Below are 20,912 nucleotides of genomic sequence, written 5' to 3'. Positions count from 1 at the left end.
AAACATAACACCGTGCTATGTAAAAATATATAAATAAATAAATAAAAGAAAAAGAGAAAAAAAAACCTTAGCTTATGTGTGTGGAAGTCACATAAAAGTTTTTAAAAAAATATATAACTTCTGCACTCTAATAGCTGAAGTTGACAAAAAACAAACTATTATGCTTTTTTTCGTATTAGAAAGAGACGTTTAAATCCATGAGTATTGTATATCATCAATTTCGTATGTCCTTCTGCCGATGTGCATGTTTTGCGGAGGAAGCCCGAGTTATTGAGAGGAAAACCAAATCTACCATCTCAGTTAGATCGGCTAACTCAGCTTCATCTGAAAAGAGTTTTTGAATGTTTATGGAACCTAGAAGTAACAACGTTTTCCCAGCATATTATATGCGTTGACTGGGCTACCGGAGGCATATTTGTCAAACTCTGGATTCGTGTACTTTGTAGCTATTATCAGAATGGAAATTTCGCTAGCTACGAATACAAACAGGTCATTTACGAAATGTATCTATGTCTATTTAATTACAGTGATCCCTCGATTAATGCACCCCCGATTAGTGCGCCTATATACATCTTAAAAATAAATGTTACAGATTTTAAAAAATTTCTATTTATACATTTTTATGTCTAACTATTTTAAAAAATCACTCACCAGAATGAAATAATTTAGTTATTATCGATTTAAAACATTTTACAAAGTTATTTTAATGGCATACAACACTACTTCCATGTACACTATGTACTATGTTCCAAATTTTTACCTCCAAAATTTATGTCGTCTGCTATAGTAAACGCCCACAGATTCGAGACCCTTCGACACTTCTGTGCATGTCACAAAAAGGAGAATCCATTCCGATAATAGGGTAATCAACCCGTCTTCTGAGGTGAGTTGTTTATTATTACACGTCGGAAAATTAACTTCTTTTATGGTCATTGTAGTTTTTAAAGTGGTAACTATTTTGCTTGTATAATAGTTGGAAAATTTTACCTATAAAGCACGTGATTTCGCGTGTTGACGACCAATTCGTACGTCCTTCATTTCTTTCTCCCCCTTCAGCCTGAATCGACTATTCTTGGCACCAAGCCAAGCGAGACTCTACAAAGTGTGGAACGAATTATACTTTTTCCCACAGGTTATTATATTCGATTAGTGCGTTTTCGATTAATGCGCCTGTTTTAAAGAACGCATTAGGCGCATTAATCGAAGGATTGCTGTATTTCTTTATTTAGTTAGTTTGCATTCTTACAAGGATTCTCTAGTTTGGAGCCAAAAATGGACATTTTTCCTAGTCTTTAGTTTTTCCTTTTTTTTTTTTTGTTCATATTTTCCCCTATGTTTTCTGACTTTTATTTTTAAAGATATTTAAGGTATTTGCTTTTTAGTACTGAGTTAATATTACCAATTATATGCTTCATGGTGGAGCTCGTTTTCTTTTGCAGACATGGTGCCAAAACATTAATCCTCTAGTGGATATTGTCACCCAACTAAAGGATACACATTCCGGAAACAGATTCAGGTAAGTAGTAGCAGGCTTGGATATGGGCAGCTTAACTTAGTTTGTAATGGGTACCAATTTTGAAAGTAAAGATCAGGAAATTTCAAATTTCTGATCTTTCCTGAAAGACTGTTTTATTCTTATCGTAAAACACACACACACATACAAATTTTTGTCTTATTTTTTACACTGAAAGTTCTGTCTAACCTCTTTAAAGATTTAGAAACTCACACTGAATCCTAAATTTTGCAGGGTTGCTGGGTCCGTCTCCAATTCTGCCGAGTTTGCGAAGGTCTTCAGTTGTAAGTCAGGAGCGAGGATGAACCCCGTCAACAAGTGTGTGCTGTGGTGATGAAACAAAATTGCACGCACATCAGAGAACCACGAAAACGTTGAACCTTCTAAAAAAAGTGCCTTAACAAGAATACCGCGCCCCTTTCCTGCACAAATGTACAAAGTAGTTGATAGCTGAGACCATCATGTGTCAAAACAAGTAAAAAGTTGTTTATTTTTTTGACTTGTACAAGTTTGTTTAACCTAATATTACGACTGAAAAGAGACCAGAAAGCGACTTAAATACCTTATAGCCTTCCCTATCACATGAATATCACACGGATGAATTTTCACGGAAAAGGGGAAGCAAAATAGTTTGTGTTATAATGGCAATCAATACGATCGCAAGTACTACTCAGCGAAGCTACTTACTGAAACTGAATTACCAATGGCTTCTAAATAATACAACGAAATTTATCAAAAGCTGAGAAGGGAGAAAAAATAGAATGTAAAAAATTAATTTATTGAAATATTAATAAGATGCCATTTAAAATACGAAGTAAAGTGAATGTGTTCGTATGAATATCACTGAATATTAAAAAGAAAAAAAAACGGATGTTAAAAAGAAAAGAAAAAGAAAGAAAGAAAGATTCGCTGTTTTTAAAAACCAAATGACACAAACGTTATTTAATTCGGTCATCGTTTATTTATAGCAAAAAAATACAAATTTGTTTTAAAATAAGCAAATGAGAAACGTTGAAAATAAATAATTGATCGATTTTAGCTGCTAAATATCATTCTTTAACACCAGAGGTCGTTTGTTGCAATCCAAGAAGCACCATTATTAGTACAAGAGAAGGAAGCTGTATATCACAGCGTAATACTAAAGTCAGCGTAATAATATCAAACCACCAATCTCATTTAAAACCTGTCACTTCAAATAAAAGAGTAAATAGGTAACGTTGAAGAAGACAGGACGATTTTTCATGTTGAATGATAAAAGAAATTTCAAGTGCAGGACACTGATAGGTAATTAAGTTTGCTTTCGCATTCAATATATATTTTTCTTTTTTAAGGCATGTATTAAAATATTGACGGCAAATTGTAGAATTAGAGAACATAAGTATCACGTTTGGATTGAAGGTGGTGGAAAAAATTATTGGATTTTGACATCTGTAGGTTGTAATTTTTGGGGAAAAATGAACTCAGTTCTAAATATAAGTAAACCGAAGAGGAAGGAAATTAGTTACAGATATACCGAGTTTAATTTGCATGGTGGTCGCTCGTGGTTTTATAGTTTTTTTTTTTGAGCAGAAGTAATAGAACTCATAAGGTAATTTAGATGAACAATGACTGCAGAAATATCTGCAGAAATCAATCAAAATTATACATCCACGAAAGGTTCTAAACTTATAGTATACTGCCCTCCACCCCTTAAAAGATGAAACACTATTTTGATCTCGCTTCAGGAATCCGTTGACTAAGAAGGTGGCGCTACCAAGGGATGAAAATGATTTACATCTGTCTAGTTTGTGCCGTGTTTTATAATTCTCAACCGTTATGAGCTATCCAATTATGTGGGGAAGCCATTTTATATCCTAGCTACTGAAATGAAAGATAGTTCAAAGTTATGGAATATAAAACAGCACTTCAGCATTTTCATGAGAAAGGTGCACTAATTAAATTGGCTGTATACAAGACAGTGTTCAAACCAGTCTTAATTTATGGATCTGAGAGCTGGGTCAGAAGTAAAACACTTGACCAAAGACTAGAGACCGCAGATATGAGAGTCCTGAGAAAGATTCGAGGCGTGAACAGATGGCATCAATGGCAATATCATATTAAAAATGAGGATATTAGGAAAGAACTTGACATTTTCAGCATCCAGGAATGCGTTAGCAGAGCTAATCTCATGTGGTATGGTCACTTAAACAGAATGGGCGAGGAAAGATTAGCAAAACAAGTGTTCTCTGCCAGGTTGGCAGGAAAACGACCCAGAGGAAGACCAAGATATAGGTGGATTGATATAGTAAAAAAGTGCCTTAGACGATAGAAATATAAGATATGATAATGTTGAAGCCTTGACAAGTAACAGACCTATTTCTAGGAAAATTGTAGATAAGAAGTTAGTAATGATATAATTTTTTCATGTAGTACTATCATATCCTGTACATCCCTTGAGGGTACATGGCAGGAATTTGATGATGATGATGTGTACTAATTAAATTTTTATTATGCAAGAAGTTGTGGGCTGGATTGTTGAAGAGGCAAAGGTCTTGTTTAGAATTACGCCAGGCAAACAAATGAGGGATCTTTCTCTTATCTTTCAAAACCGGAAGTTTGTTTCTAAAAAGAATGATGTCGTTTTTCGTTTTTTTTTATAAACATTTTGAGATAATTTATATACTTCCTTCTCGGGGAAAAATTCGTTGGCAAAGAGCTAGAAATGTGTTATTTTTCTAGCTATTATCCAACACTAGTCAAAATATTCTGCTTTATGTATGACTTTTCGTTCTCATTGGGAAGTATTTGTAAATAGAAGTCCTATAATGTGTGCCTATCTTTTATAATTGAAGTGCTTTGACATAATAAAAAATAAATAGTACATATTTTCATTTTCCAATAAAATTTAAACATCAATTTTACTTAGTTTTGGAATAAAATCTCATCGGAAAACACTTTCTTAAATCAAAAACGATGCTTTGTTTTATTCTTCAGATTTTTAATTTTTTTACATACTGAATAAAATGCAGAAAAATCAATTTGTTTACCTTAATTATGTATGGACGCGACTATTAATCCATGTACATTATATGTATAACGAATAAGCATTTATTAAATCTCCAATAATTCAATATCGTACTTGTTTTTTAAAGAAAAGCAAATATTTGTCTTCCACTTACTCTAGCTTCATTTACAGATCCATTTTGCAGGTGGAAAGACCATCAGTGTAGGTCTCTCCACCTGCAAAATAATTATTAACAATGACAAGTCTGAAAGGGCTCAATGTAGGAACTCGCCTACGAGTTTCTCGTATAACGCCAGTGGCAGTCGGGCTCTCTTGTCCATGGCAGGTATGCTTAAACTAGATGTTTCAGCACAATTGGTGCTGAAACACCTAGTTCATCACTACATCATACTCAGCTAGCGTCTACTCCACAGCATGGAAGAAAGCCCATATGCAGTAATTCAAAACAACAACAAAAAAAAAAAAAAACTCATCATCCTATTGGTCAATTACTCTTACCTCCGTGCTTTTTAAAGTCATGAAGAAAGTCATCAGCAGTAAACTTCAACACCTAGAGAACTGTTTTCTAATCGGTATCCACCAATATAGATTCTGCCAATCCGGATTCAGAGAAGATCTTGCGTACATCACCCACCTTTGGATATTTGCTATGAAAGGTTTGGAGAAACCTGTATTATTATTAAGAGAGAGAGATTTTCAGGGAATCAGACTCGTCGAGGGAGGCCACATACTTCACACAGCTATCATACTTATTCTTGAATTCATTCACGCTGCTTGCACTCAAAACATCCAAAGGTAATCGATTCCAATCACGCACCACCCTCCGAAAGAAAAATCTAGCCCTCACACCCTTCTTGGTGGCCTTCATTCTCAGCTTCCAAGGATGCCCTCTCGTCCTTTCCCCACTCTAAATAAATTGAAAAATTCCATCAATTAAAATCCGCTATGACCCTTTCAGAAGTTTGCAAGTCTCAATCATGTCATCCTTCTTTCTCCTGTTTGATAGTGTTTGCAGTCTAAAAATTCTCAATCTGTCTTCATAATCAGTATTCCACAATCCTGATATCATTTTTAACACTCTTCTCTGTACTCTCTCCACTATATCAGAATCACAACCAGACCTGCGCACAATAGTCCAAGTGAGGTCTTATCAAGGACATGTAAAGAGGCAAAATAACATCCTTTTCTTTACATGTGGACGTTCACTTCAGCATTGCAATTATCTTTTGAGTTGCATTTGCAATCTTTGTCACATGGCTCCTAAACTTCAACTTCCTATCTATTAACATTCCAAGATCCATAGCCTCATCAGTTTCTTCTAGCCTAATCCCACCAATATAATACGACATTGGATATCTAATCATGCCGAAGTGAATGACTTGTCAGTTCAATGTCATGAAATGTCATCTATGGCCACAATTCCAGCCTATTCAAATCATTCTGCAAGTTCTGCATATCAGCAGCATTCCTGATTACCCTACCTATCTTTGCATCATCAGCAAATAGCTGTATGTTGCTTGTCAAATTCTTCCCAATATCATTAATGGACAGATTGAATAACAGTGGACCAAGCACTGATCCTTGTGGTACATCACTTGTTATTATTATTTTTTTTTTATTAATCTTTGTACTGTTTATGGGTAGTGCTACCCTTACATCACGTCCAGACATTTCATCCAGACTTGATATAGGGCTAAGCCTTTACAAGTGTTTCACCCTATGCCTGTTCGAGTTATCATAGTAGTCATTCTCTGGTGGCAACGCCATGCCACCAGTGTGCCCTGTAGGGCCCTCAAGGAAAGAATTTTTATATCCTTTTGCGTAAGGCCAAGCTGATTTAAGTCCTTATAACTATCTGCACTCCATACGCCATGTAAAGATATGGTGGCGCTGGTAAGCCTCGGAGTTGCCCCATGCTCCTCCCGTATCTTACTAACTAGATCTGGGTTATTTTTATAATAATTTACTTTATTATTATGGCTATAGTCTAGTGGGCGTCCTGTTCCCACTACCTGGGCATCAACTACCCAAACGTCACCGCCTCTTTTAATCACTAAGTCTAGCTTACGCAAACCTGTGGAGGTCGTATAATGTGGTTCCACCGCAGTCTCCCAACTTTTGTTCTTAAAGCGGTTCAGAATGGAGACCACGGCATCATGCCTCCTGACGCGTACCCCATGGGTGCGGAAGCAACACTGGGCTATATGAGACAATGTCTCACTGTAGTGGCAGCCAGCCCTACAGTTGGAGTCGTCACTACCCCATCGAGCTGTGCGGGCTCGAGTAGGCAGGGCACTGATCCTCGTCCTGATAAGGTCAATATTCTCGAACCCAGGGAGGAGTCTGGTGCCATCCCTTACCCAGTCATGCTGGGGAGGCACCAGATATGACTCTTTTAAAGGAGCACCATCTACAGAACAGTGCAACAGAGATGCCCATCTCTTGTGTTCTGCGGGTGCTGACACGATTAAAGTACCTTGATAATGGGACCAGCCTTTAGCCCGCCTAAAGTCTTCTTGTATTGATGGGCTATAGAAAGCCTCTCTGCAGATGGGGGAAGAAGATAGTTCAAACTGCGCGATTCTTGATAGCCGCAGGTGTGGGATCAGCCATCTAAGTGATGGAACCCCATGCCCACCATCCTTCACCCTCGCATGGAAATATGCAGTAGGAGTGTCAAGCGGCAGTCGGAGCCATGATCTCATGGCTGAACGGATAGCCCTGTCTAGTCCGGAGAGTACCGAGATATATGTCCTACCAAGCACCAACTTGTGGTAAAAGCGAGGTAAGAGATAGTAGGAAAGGAGAAACAGTCTTCGCTGGGGCTTGAGAGGAGCTTTCCTCAAAGAAGCGATCACAGCTTCTAGGATAGAAGGGACAGAAGACCTTCCCTTTGGGGTGAACATAATACCGAGGTATCTCCACTCTTCCAGGATGGTCAAAGCATGCAACTGCCTCCCGTGCAGGGAAAACTCTATAGCCTCGACCTTAAGCTTCTTGTCACGACCAGAGGGGACAAGAGCTAAAGAGCAGGATTTCTCTATATTAATAGAAAGGCCTCAAATAGAGAAGTCAACTGCCCGGTCAAGGAGTTCCTGCAAGCCTATCCTAGTAGAGACTACGAAAATAAGATCGTCCGCAAAGGACATAGCATTAAAGGAAGAAGCACCTAGAGAGTAGCCTATATGGCTAGGAAGAGAATGAAGAAACTCATCTATGACACAGTTAAAGAAAAGGGGAGATAGAGGATCACCCTGGCGAACACCCCGCACTGCGGGAATAGAAGTTGCACGGGACCCTGTAGTGATAGTGATGGAGCTACCCAAGTATAGCTCCATAACATAACATAGGAAAGAAAAGGTTCTGGACATCCAGCAGTAGATAGCGCTTGAAGGAGAGCAGGAAGGGAGTCGCTATCAGAGGCTTTTTGGAGGTCCAGCGACGCCATATATAGAGGCTTAAGGTGGCGTCGAGAATCAGAGAGAAGAAAGAATATATATATATATATATTCTCGGCACAGCCATCCGAAGGGACAAACTCTCTATCTATAAGCATGCTGTATATGTTGCTGAAGTCGTTAAACCTTGCAGACTCAGATCCCCCGTATACCACTTTCTGATGTCTGTCAGTCAAATTTATGCAACAGTCTACCACGCTGTATTCTGTCAAAAGCCTTAGCAAAATCCAAAAGTATCATGGTGTATCCATTCCCCTTGTCTAGTTCAATGGTAACATTGTCATAGAATGTGAGCAAGTTGCTAAAACATGACCTTCCCTTAGTAAACCCATGCTGTTCATTGCAAAGTAGAGATTCACTGTCAACCCATTTCTGAATGCGGCCCTAACCAATTTTTCCCAAATCTTCACCACCACTCCTGAGATACTAATTGGTCCATAGTTGGATACATCGGTCTTTGCACCACCCTTGTGCAATGGAATTACCATACATTCCTTCCGTTTCTGCGGAATCTTCCCTGTTCTGAGACTCATTAAACATCCTGGTCCAAAGAATGGCCGGTTCAGCTGAATACATTTTTAGAACACGTGCTGATATTCCATCGGTCTATATTGCTGGATTCTTATTCAGTTTGTGCAACAGCTCTAATACCTCGACCTCGCACACCTGCGTTTCTTCATCTGGTGAAGAGGTAAGAGTGAACTCAATGTTGGGTTCACCAGGTTGCTTTTAACGAAAGGGGCACTCATTAACTGAACAACCTATTCTGCATCAGTAACCCTCATTCCATCTGGATTTAGAAGAGTTATTCTTTCATATTCATTCTTTCTTTTACTTGCATCATATCGATAGAATTCTTCTGGGTTGTCTTTAGCATGCAGAGCCAGTTTCTTTTCATAATCAGACTTTGCTTTCCATACAATAGTTGTGACTATTCTAGCCTGCTGCTTATAACGTTCATAACGGACGTCATTCTTATGCAAACGGTATTCCTTCCACATCGTCCTTTTCTTACGAATCTCTTGCTTAATAAGATTACACATCCATTTGACTGGTACTCTATTTATTCTTCGAACTCTTGGGACTCATTCTGATATCGCATCATTTAAATATTGTTTAAATGCTTCCCATGCACTATCGATATTGTTTCCATTCAGCAACCGATCCCATTCCACTGAACTCAGTATACTCCTCAGTTGGTCATAATTTCCTGCTTTGTAGTTCAGCATGTAATCTTTTCTGAATGGAACATTCACAAACTTAGTCATTTCCCAAGTGAGTGCCGCATGATCACTGTCACCAACTGGAGGCAGAATAGTCATGTCTAACTGAAATGCCCTCTGACACTATAATCAAATCTAACACTCTTTGCCCTCGGTTCCTTCTGTCACATGCTGCTTGAGGAAGTTGTCCCGCAACAGCTCAATAAATGCATTTTCATTCTTTTCATAAGATTTCACTGTTATCCGATCAATATTTGGATAATTAAAGTCTCTCATTATGATTACTCTTTTCGCGCTCATCTTTTCTGTTTAATGCATTTCTTCATCGCTAGCAACCGATCCACCAGGTCTGTAACAACACCCAACTACGTAATTAGTCTTGTTAGATTCCACCTCACACCAGATGGCTTCAAACTCACTGTCACATGAAATATTGTTAGTAGTTACTACAATCATAGGTCTCAGCTCTAACTGGATTTAAGTCATCCGATATCATTAGCAGCACGCCCCATCCTCTCCTCTTTATCCTTCCTAAAAATACTGTACCCATGACACTCGATACTAGTTAGTAGATCTTATTCTGATAGCCAGGTCTCACCAATACCTACAATGTGAGGTCGCAACATATTGGCTAAGGCAACAAACTCTATCCTTTTGTTTCTGATACTCCTACCATTCGTGTACAGACAATAAATCTACCTGTTGGTTCTTTTGTATTATCTTGTCCGCAGTCTGCCTAACACAGTTGGACAACCTGCAGATCTCTATTATTCTCTAATGCTTTCACGTGTAGACATCTTTGCACACATATATGATGGGTCCGAACCGGACGAAGATTGGATGCAACATATTGCATCCAACATTTTCAAAAAGTTTGATAGACTTTGGCGTCAAGAGATTCTCAGCAACTCCAACTCTCCCTTTCACTGAGTGTAATGGTGGAAGGTGTTCTTTCTTTCTTCAGATTTTCTTATTAATGCAGGTATTAGTTAGGACTCTTATCTCACTCACCCTCTTTCCCACTTACATAAATGACCTTCTCTCGCTGCCTGTAACCCCTAATCACATATTTGCTGATAATAGCACTCTCATAAGATAAAGCTCAATGCACAGAAATCTCAGGGCTTCAAGATGCATTAAACTCTGATATTCATATCATCTTTCATTGTAGCAAGATGATATATTTTAATGATATTTTAGTAATATTTAATACTTCTAAAACATAATTTTGTCTTTTGTCTCTCAAAAAAGACCTTAGTTTTTTCTCCTAACCTTTGGTAATGCTCAACTCAGTATCCAATGCCAGATTTAATATTTCACTCATTTTTATATACACTGTTAATAGTACTTTTAATGCGCCATTTGTATTAAGTCACACATATATTTACATTAAAACCCGTTAATCCATAAAAAAAAATAATGGAAGTATTAAAAACCTCAAGTTCTGTTTCCTTTAAAATGTACTTTTTTGTTTACCTGCGATATATGGAACAATATTGTGTTACAAATATCTACATAATGATAATATTGTACGAAAGGTGGCGTGTGTGAAAGGAAGAGGCACCAAGTTCTGAGTTCTGTATTTCAATGATTTAGTGTAGCATAGGAATTGTCGAAATATTGCACGAAAGAAGACTAGTTTCGATTGTAAGTATTTTTAATCAAGGTATTATGTATTTATATTAACGTAGAGTATGTAATTATTATTTTAGTAAGTAAAAAACAAAAAAAAGGAAGCAGTTTGCTCCGAAGAATTAACTTTCGGAAAGGAAGGTCTGGCTGGTTAGATAATGGTCCATGCTGATCATACTGAATGAAAATAGGTTCATTTCAAATATGGAAATCGTTTAACTGAAGAGAATTGCATGGTCTAGAAAAATGCAGTGACCGAGTTATCTAGTGAACTTAGAATTTACCAGAAGGCAATTTATTACCAAGTTGACAATTGCAGATTTGGGAGTGGGCAGTTTGTTATAGTTTTAGTGCAAATAGCTGGATTTTGGTGGATATGAACTGGGCGATTTTATTAGAATCTGTACTAAACCGTTTCCACTATAAATGCTAGATACAATCTGTGCGATTGATTCTGTGAATAAGTGAGGTAAGGAATATTTTATGCTGGTTAGATTATAAGCATGTAACGCAAATATGAGAAAAATGGGTGGGGGCCGAGATGTTCCACTAGTGGAAACTAATGATTTTAAGAAATTAAAAGAATTCTTGGCACTTAATTTAGCTGAGGTTAATTTATTAATATAATGCGTGAAAGCGAAGAATATGTGCCTTGAGTAATGCCATAAAATCCATAAGGTTTTTCGAACATTCAGAAATACGGCAGAAAAATTTTATGGGGAGCCAACTAGAAGTGAGTCGAACATACCCCAAACAAGAGGGAGGGGTCGCAGAAGGTGACATTAAAGTGTACTTCGAATGGTATCAGGTTTTTATATACTAAAGCATTTAAGGCTTAAGGAATAAGCTCATGTAATTTAAGTTTTTCACTGGAGAAATTAAGTCGCATATACCGTATTTTCCGGTGTATAAGACGCACTTTTTTACCTTAAAATTCATCTTAAAAATGGGGGTGCGTCTTATATAATGAAGGTAAAGATTGTTTCCTCTTTTCAAAGTCATACGCACTCCCTTTTATGTTCCAAGATCTTTGTAGGCGGTTAATGGTGCAATCAAATTGATACGTGACTTCTTATGCGTCATTGGCTAAGAACGGGGAGTCCCTACTCAAGTTTCATAATATCTTATCCGAGTAATCAGTTACCGCTGTTTATCAGTATTGAGTTGACGTGTTGAGATATTTTGTGTTCAGTTTGATATTTCCCAGTAGATTTTAGTGATGGAAAAAACAGGCGACATTCATATACTTCAAGTTACAAATTGCAGGTTGTAAAATATGCGGAAGAACACGGGAATAGGGAAGCTGAAAGACATTTTGGACCTCCGCCTACAGAAAAAATGATTAGAACTTGGCGTGGTCAGAAGGAGATTTTGTACAATTTGCGTAATGAAAAGCGCGCAGAACGTGGAAAAATTGCGAAGTGGCCAGAACTTGAGACCGAAGTTTTGAAATGGGTGCAAGAAAATCGGCAAAATGGTATTACCATTTCAACAAAAATGATTCGTACACATTAAAAATTACCCATTATCCATTTTTTTAAAAATCATACTTTAAAGTTTAGGTTTTTTCCAGAAAACTGTATTAAATTTCTTGGGTGTGTCTTATACACCGGAAAATACGGTAGTGAGGATTCAGTCTCAGCTCAACGAGGACATCCTTGATGCTGAACTACGTAGTACAAATTATGTTGTCAGAAGAGATAATGGGGGAAGAGGGGGGGGTGGGAGAAGACCCGGTGTTGCTAATCAGGAAAGATTTAAACTGAGATTGACAACACACTGAACTCCATTTCCGGGAGGATCTTGTAACAGTGTGATAAGTTTCTTTAAATGCTCTTTTGAAAATTAGATGGAAGCATAATTTTCTTTACCGTCATTGTTAAAAATAAAATATCTTCATAAATTTACAAGTAGTAAATTTATGAAGCTTTATGAAAAAAAGTGTCGGCAATGTCATGAAATTTGTATTTTATTTCATAGCTATTTTTGACATTTCTGGATGATTAAGCCGTTTAAATTTTGCTTTCTCTTTATAAGCAGATCCTAATGGAAACTTCAGCATGTTGCAAAGATAATGTTTGTATTTGTTTCAATAAAAGTTAATGATACTAAACGATTTTTTAGATATCCGAAAAACATTATCAAAATTAATTATTAAAAAAGTAAAAAATAAATTAATTAATGAGATGAAATAGTATTTCATTCTCATAAATCGAAAGCAGTTCTATTGTGATTAGATGGAATTCTTCTTGATTCATTCTTCAGTGAATGAGAGAAAAAAACGCTTTCAGAAACTTCATTTTTTAATGTGTGAATGGTTGGAAAGATAATTTACTTGACAACCTACAGTTATGCAATTTTCGGAGAAGAAAAGTTGATCGGAAGTGAAACAGAAAAGTTAGTATATAGTTTCGCAAATGTCTATAATGTGAAGTTCAGAGGGGTGGGTGGGAAGCAATAGATTTAAAGGTTTGTGTAATGTAGGTGTTTACGATGCAAAACAGTGTATATGTACGAAATATATCATTAATGGCTTTCAAACTTAGATTTTGAAATATTTCTTCAAGTACAATAAAATGTATAACTGGAAATGAAAAAAATAAAAACAAGTGAGTGAAGTGGTCTATTTTCATGATGTTAAAATAAAAAACTATTCGCAATAATTATGGCAACAAAAATCGAATCTGATGATAGCAGAGTTTCTCACGAATTGTGCAGTCGGAAAAATAAGTCAGACACATCAAAGTATGGAGTAGAGGGGAAAACAGTTTCATTTTCTTCTTGATTCATTCAAAAGTAGAGGGGGGAGGTTCGTTTTCCCCCCCTCTTCTCTACACTTGCACGTGCGAGCTTCATTTTTCCGACTGCACAATTGAGAAACATGCTGTCATCAGATTCGATTCTTGTTGCATTATTAATAAATGAGAATAGTTTTTTTGTTAACATCATGAAATATTGTACTTCATTCAGTCGATGTAACCACATTTCTTAGGATCCAACCTCGCCAACCTTACGAAACCTTAACATGTTAAAATCAAAGGACTGCCACGACACTAACAGCTCGTAATAACACCTGTTATTTACCTGTCCCAAATTAATGAAAAATAATTTGAATCTTGGTTTTCCCCTCTTGTCTTTTGCATAGCACATGCGGCTTTGTATAATATGACAGGAAGAGACATTTTAAAGCTGCTGTTTTATATTTTAAATCGATATGGAACGATAACACTTTCTTAAAACACTAAATGTCATAATATACATAAGTGTTTATTTTGGATCTCGAAATGTTTTTCAAAAAATATACATTAAAAATTAAAAAAAAAACCGTAGTTAGTCGTCGAAATTTTTCAAAATTGAAATATAAATTTCATCAACCAGTATACAGTTTGCAATTTCTTCTATTACATATGCATACTTGCTAAAGAGATCAGTTTGCAATCCTTCGAGTGTCGCCTGCCTTATTTGATACTCGTGACTTTCTCCAATTAAGACGATAAACCTGCAAAATAGTGAGGCTACCAATCCTGACTAGGAAGGGAAGTTGATATTCTGGTGCATTTTACCAGCAGGATATACACAGCCCAAACCACCAACAGTTTACTTTCGGATGACGGATCACATTCGTTGCTTCTCTTTTAACATTTTGTTTCGCTGAACATCACTATTAGTTACATACTGAGTGCGGCGAGAGGTGTTAGGAAAGAAATGGTAGATTAACTTGGGGTGCACACAGCACAGTAGACAAGAGCCAGGACAATGAAGGTAATAGGGAAGACTATCCTCGCATAGCAGTCTATCTTATCGGGATCCCATCGGTGCCACCTCATGACCATCTTTGGACCGCCCTCAGCAGGTTGTCTTTCTTCAGACTCCTCTTCCTCCACAGCAGTCTGTAAATAGAACAGTGAATAATGCTATTGAAATCATTTCCAAATATAACAATAGATACAGGTGAGTTACTTAAAATGAGCAACTGCGTAGTGTACAAGGATGGACTCGACAGAAAATCTCAAGCACGTACAGACCCATCCACAGTTTTGACGGACTGAAAAAGAATCTCTATAGAAATGTGCGTACGCGCTTGCGTGGTACTAGTAATAAAACTGATAACAAAGAGCAAAAGGAAACAAGTAAGCAGTAGTAATGTTGATGCGAATGCTTGGAAAGTTCTTCACTATTCATCGATTCATATATGGACGTAATTTCTCACCATTTCCAGTAGTGGAACAGATGAGTTTTCATTTTTGGAATTTAAGATCTTTCCTGGGTTGTTCCTCGCGGATTTTTTTTACCCTCTGTCCAAAAAGAAACCTAACTTTTCGAAAATACAAGAAACTAGTGGCTTCACCTGTTGTCTTTTTTGTTGTCGAAGGCGACAGCCTTCATTAGTGTTGTGTCAACTGTTTGACATTTGTTTCATTAGAAGCCGAGTTATAATGCCAAGAGTTTGGGCCTTCGTAAATTGAATTCGCGATTTGTTCCCCACAAGTTGACCGACGACCAAAAATGTATCAAATTGAACACTGCAAGGACCTCATTAAAGCCGCTCGTAAGGACTCAAACTTCCTTGAAACGATCGTTACTGGGGACGAAACGTGGTCTTTTGCGTATGAGCCCAAAACAGAGTGCTGAGTGGAGACCACCAGAAAAGGGGCATCCGAAAAAAAGTCGCTTGGAGAAGTCAAAAGTAGACACTGCTGATTTGTTTCTACGATTCCAAGGGCATTATCCACAAAGAATTCGTTCCGCCTGGCCAAACGGTCAATGGTGAGTTTTATCCCGAAGTTTTGAAACGATTTATAGCGAGAATTCGTCGCGTATGGCGTGAATATCGTGACGACCAACCGTTCGTCAAAACACAGTCACTCTTGGCATTTTAACTCGGCTTCTAATGAAACAAATGTCATAAACAGTTGACACAACACTAATGAAGGTTGCCGCTTTCGACAACAAAAAGATACAACAGGTGGCGCCACTAGTTTCGTCTATTTTCGAAAAGTTCGTTTCTTTTTCGACAGAGTTGTAGTTCTCTCAAAAAAAAAAAAACGTGAAGTGTTCTTTTCAACAAAAATATTTGAAAAACATCAGAATAAGATTGACTTATGATACTAACCCACCTAGGAGTAATCAATATCCACCCGTAGTTAATGTTGATGTTTTTACAACCAACCTTTCATGCGTGGTGCTGTTATAAAAACGGCACATGTGGAAATTAAGTGCTTCATTCATCGAAGGTTCCCGATTATTCAAAATTAGCTTAATTCATCTTCAGATGACTCCGAAGTGTTCTCTCCTGTTTGGAGATGAATTAATGAGAGAAAAGCTGTAGCACACCTATTTAAATTCTCTTCGTAATCCGATGCTGTCAAACTGTTTATAGCGAATTTAAGTAGCAAGCAGAAATCGAAGACTGCCGTTAGCACAATTGAGGCGACCCGATTCGTAATGCTTTAGTTATTCAAACCCCACATTGCCATTAATAATGCATCGAGATGCGGTACTTAATTGAACATGTTGCAGTTAACCGTGATGACTTCAAAATAAAATTGTCGGTGTTCAAATAGTTTTTGAGACATTGACGAATGTAGCATAACAAAAGGTAATTGTTTCATTTATTTTATTTTTCTGAACAATAGTAGATACCAAGAATTTATATACGAGCATTTCGTGCAGTCGGGAGATATTTCCATTGCAGTGATTTCGCACTCACCTTGCTGGCCATTTCCCTTTTGTCACTGACGTCCTTTTGTCTGTTCATAAGCACAAACACCATTATGTACTCCAGGAGGCTGCAGAACACGAATAAAATGCACATAGAGAGCCAGATATTGAGAGCGATGATGTATGACACTGACGGCAGTGAGGATTGGTACTGTTTAGTAACGACGGTCAGCAGACTGGTAACACCCAAGGTCACACGTGCAGGGGCGGCATTTGGAGGGATCCAAAAAGTGAGCATGGACATAAAGACGATGAGGATAGTCGGAATGTAGATGTTAATAACATAGTAGCCAGCACGTCTCTGTAGTTGGATGATCCCCTTGAGACACGAGAATGTCCCTACAAAGAGAACTCGGTGAGGGATTAATAACGTTGTTAGTGAATAAAATAATTATGAAATTTAAGTCAATAAAGCTACTTATAGCTTAAAACACAGACTGGACTGGTCCATGGTGGAGAGCTTTTTTTCCCCCCAATGTGTGACAGCAGAGGAGCAGAAGGATACTTTTCCGAAAATTGGGTAAACAAAATGTCCACTATAATACCAGGCGAGATACAGACATGCAGTTGGGGAACGACGACATCTGAACCACTTTAAGAGATGTGCTGAAAGCTTCATTCAGGAATGAGAATTATAGATACGTCATTGGTGTTGGCGCCACATAATCTGACAAATACATGGAATATCAATTTAATGATGCCATCAGCGCTTCTTGAATTCAGTGAAGATTAATAGTGATGCTTATTATGGTGACGGTACAGTTCTAGTATGCATGCAGTTGGTCTCGGTTGAATCAGTACCTTCTGACGAGATAATCAGGATATTTGTCTGCACTGGAAATCGACGAAGAGTGCGCAAGTCCCATAAGAAAAAAAAAAAGATAGGAATTTGGAACTTGTGTTGGCATCACTCAAATCGAAGTTTAATTTTTTTAAATATTTTTTCTCTTAATAATTTTTGTTATCTTGCACCGATTACTTTTTATTGCCCTTTTTTATTACTATAGTGTTATCTCACTTAATACGTTCCATTTTTGTGTGCATGTTTTTGTTATTCCCATCAGAAAAGGGGCCAGGTATAAAGACAGAGCAGCTGTCGCGTGTGAGTTATTTAGTAACAACTAAACATGCGCGAACCTAAAAGTTAAGTTTTGGTAAATAGATGAATGCCAGTATATTTTTTACGGACATAAGTAAAATTAAATTACTGTAAAATCGCGATACAAGCATTTTATTTAATAATTCTAATTATTAACAAAATTATAAGAATATTAATACTAAACTAACTCATATTCGAATAGCTTAATTACTTGATAAATATCACATAACCATAAATAAGAGTTGCTATTTATTACGTAATTTTGGAGGTGACTTTATAATGTATGATAAAGGAAAGCATGAAAATCCGGTTAAGAGCGGTACATAATTTGTGTACAAGTCCGAAATGTATTTCATTCTGCAACAGATATATAAAGGCTTATGGAAGATTCGTCAAGGAATCTCCATTGCCATGTGACGTGATCACAACTGAAAGTCCCGCCATCTTGTGAGTGCTGAGAGAATCATGATGATAACTAAGAAATTCATAGGAATGTTTGCATTCGGTTACTTGATTGTATTTGAAGATTTAGGTTGGTTAGTTAGGGTTTTTGTGTTTAGAAAGATTTTTTTTTTGCATTGTTCATTGTCTGCGAATTCTGTCGGTTATCTTCGCACCTTTTAGAATAAACTTCATTGAATAGTTTATTCAAAGATTATTTAAGTTGAATTTTTTATTCTTAATGCGATATCGAAATCACCATAACCGGTTCACTGATTCATGATTTTTTTTTTTATTACAGAAACGATCTTACAGAAGTCTAATGCAGAATCTTGTAAGATCACACACAAGAAAATTAAGATTTTGTCGGATAAACATCTCCATCAAGAAGTCTTGCAGCCGTTTGGAAGTTTAGTATAAAAGGTATCTTTTGTACTCGAATCCCGCTTATTTTTTGAAGGAAGTGAGGAAAGACCTTTTAGAATTCAATGAATAATGTAAAAATTGAGTCGGTTTCTTAAAAAATATTTCTAATATAACATGAACGACTTCCCAATACATTTTTAACATTCAGAATATCACTCTGAAGCTAAAATAAAAAAACTTTTCAATATGAATTTAGACTACATATTGAAAAATGCAAAAATATCTTTTAAAAATGCAGCTGTGTATTCACAAAGTAAAAATCAATCGGAGAAACATTTTACACTCACCTCGTAGTGTGTTCTTTGAGATTGCAAACTTAGCGCACGTGTTTTTGTTTATCTACTTTCTTCTTAAGTTGCCTGTGTGGCACAGTCTCTAGGAGTGTCGTGACATTTGCTCTTCGATTGGAAAAACAGGGTCTGATCCTGTCTAGAGCACGAGATATCTTTTTTTTTTGTAACGACGTTTCAAATGCTAGAGGCATCCAGTCTCTCATAGAGGTGGAATTTTACTCCGGCATACACCTAATGCCTTAATCTTCATTGTTTAGCCAGTAATGACAATCAGATTATAAATTATGAAATGAAAAAGAGAAGACCCTACTTACCGAAACGATACTTCTCACGACAATCGGAACTCGGACCACACCAGATGAGGTCGAATTGGGGCAAGATCGCTTCCTTACTGGAGAGTCCTATCCCTCCCGTGGTCTGATTCCAGGAGAGAAGTAACTGATCCTTGGTGTGCGCCACTGTAAAGGAAGAGTTTTTAAAAAAAGCATTAATATTTCGGTGGAATCCTCGCAATCAAATAACGGTTAGCTTCTGAACACCTTTCTGTAGATTCGAAGCATTCCCCTCCCCATCACATGATTGTTATACGTGTCATTTAAATTTCGTGTTAAGTTTCCACTACTTGTTTCAGTTTTTGATTTGTGAAGTATTAAAGTATTAATATTTTCAGGCATCTGTCATTTCCACTTTCAAGGTTTTGTGTGTTTGATTCTTCTTGGAATGCATCTGCTCTACGCTATTAGGAGGAGAAAGTTATAGACACGAGAAAGTTATTTCCAGCATTATATATATATATATTTTTTAATTCTTTCCTTTATTCGTTTATCTTAAAGTTATGAAACAAAACCGAAGCAGAAAATGCTGACAGCGTAACGACTTGAATGTTTTCAAGCTGCCTTACCAAAGCTACTAAATGACAACATTTAATTATATATATTGGGTTTTATTCTTTATTCAAATGTTAGCAAACAAAGTTTGCGCCTGAAACACTTTCAGGATTAGGATAACTCGTGAAAATTGGGAGAAATGTGGATGAAAAAAAGTGCAAGAAGTGATGTTTTTGATGACTTTGCCAGTGAAATAAGATAATCGGATATACTGGCTGGCTACAAAGAACTCCCGTTTTCCTTTTTATTCTTGATGGTAGAGTCAAAAAATTACTCAATTTTAGAAATGACGTAAAACATTAATTTGGGAAATAAAAAAAAATTAAAACATCACGAGAAGTTTTTAGAATTTCCATTGGAATTTTAAGGATTAAATAATTTCTTCTTGCAAAGAAGTCAAAATGTATAGAAACGACATTTACCCGATATTTTTTCAAAATTGGTGCAATATATAATCCGAAGTCAAAATAGGGTTGATTGTCGCTGTTAATGTTTATATGCAGTGTTTGATAGACGAGTCTGATGACCATTTAATTTTTAAATTAAATTTATTCATATTATTGGAAAAATTGCAGCGATGATTACTAGAAATTATTGTTGATTTGATAGCTGTTAGTTAATTGATTTATAACGAAATATTCTTCCGTGAACTTTCAAGATTCATTCCTGAGCCTCCAATATTCCAATGCGCATCTGTTTGCTGTCAGTGAAATTACATATTCAATTAGAGTAATAATATTCAACTAATAATAATGATATCTACTTAGAGACGTCACTAGGTATTCATTTGAAATAGTGAGTCCATCCTCTGTTCATCAATGCTTAACACTCCTTGGTCATTGCATTATTATTTTTACTTGCTTCATTTCAGACTTAGATGTGGTTTTTTTTTTGGGTTGGAAGTGTTTGTTTTTCCAAATTCGTATCTAAAAAAAATGTACTATAATTGGCCTCTTAACCGATCGATGGCATTGGTGTCTGGAATGATTTTTATAGCAAAATGAGTAGGAAAAGTAGTTCTGCGTCGTAGAATGGTTCTAGAAGTATATTTGTATTTTATTTGAGCGAGATGTGAACTAAAGTGCTATATTTAATTAGTATGGCAAAACTAATTAAAATAAAGGAAAGTTTACGTAAGGACGGTTATTTGAAACTAACGTTTGTAGAGCATTAACGCATGTTGGAAGAAATACGAAACACCTCAAGTTGAAATGC

General features: G+C 36.6%; 2 protein-coding genes across 4 annotated transcripts in view; one reads left to right on the top strand and one right to left on the bottom strand.

The window, feature by feature from the left end:
* The window catches only part of LOC150095372 (neprilysin-11-like), an 84,833-nt gene extending 82,826 nt beyond the window's left edge, over window positions 1-2,007 (top strand). For all 3 annotated transcript variants that reach the window (XM_090409831.1, XM_090409829.1, XM_090409830.1), the window contains exons 21-22: window positions 1,440-1,516; window positions 1,748-2,007. In XM_090409831.1, the coding sequence (XP_090265957.1) occupies window positions 1,440-1,516; window positions 1,748-1,847 (177 nt within the window). In that variant the 3' untranslated portion in view covers window positions 1,848-2,007. The remainder of the gene's footprint in view (window positions 1-1,439; window positions 1,517-1,747) is intronic.
* A 12,364-nt stretch (window positions 2,008-14,371) lies between these two features.
* Window positions 14,372-17,294, bottom strand: LOC150095371 (glycine receptor subunit alpha-4-like). The gene is made up of 2 exons (XM_090410513.1): window positions 16,541-17,294; window positions 14,372-14,720 (listed from the first exon to the last, which is right to left on the bottom strand). The coding sequence occupies exons 1-2, from the start codon at window positions 16,793-16,795 to the stop codon at window positions 14,544-14,546; spliced, it is 432 nt and encodes a 143-aa protein (XP_090266639.1). The 5' UTR covers window positions 16,796-17,294; the 3' UTR covers window positions 14,372-14,543.
* Between the last annotated feature and the right edge of the window lie 3,618 nt (window positions 17,295-20,912).

The sequence above is a fragment of the Typopeltis vanoorti genome, chromosome 20 (assembly GCF_054136105.1).
Source record: "Typopeltis vanoorti isolate ZY-2024b chromosome 20, IOZ_Tvanoo_1.0, whole genome shotgun sequence".
Taxonomy (NCBI): domain Eukaryota; kingdom Metazoa; phylum Arthropoda; class Arachnida; order Uropygi; family Thelyphonidae; genus Typopeltis; species Typopeltis vanoorti.
The sequence above is the reverse complement of the archived record's forward strand: the minus strand, read 5'-3'. Positions and strand labels throughout refer to the sequence as shown.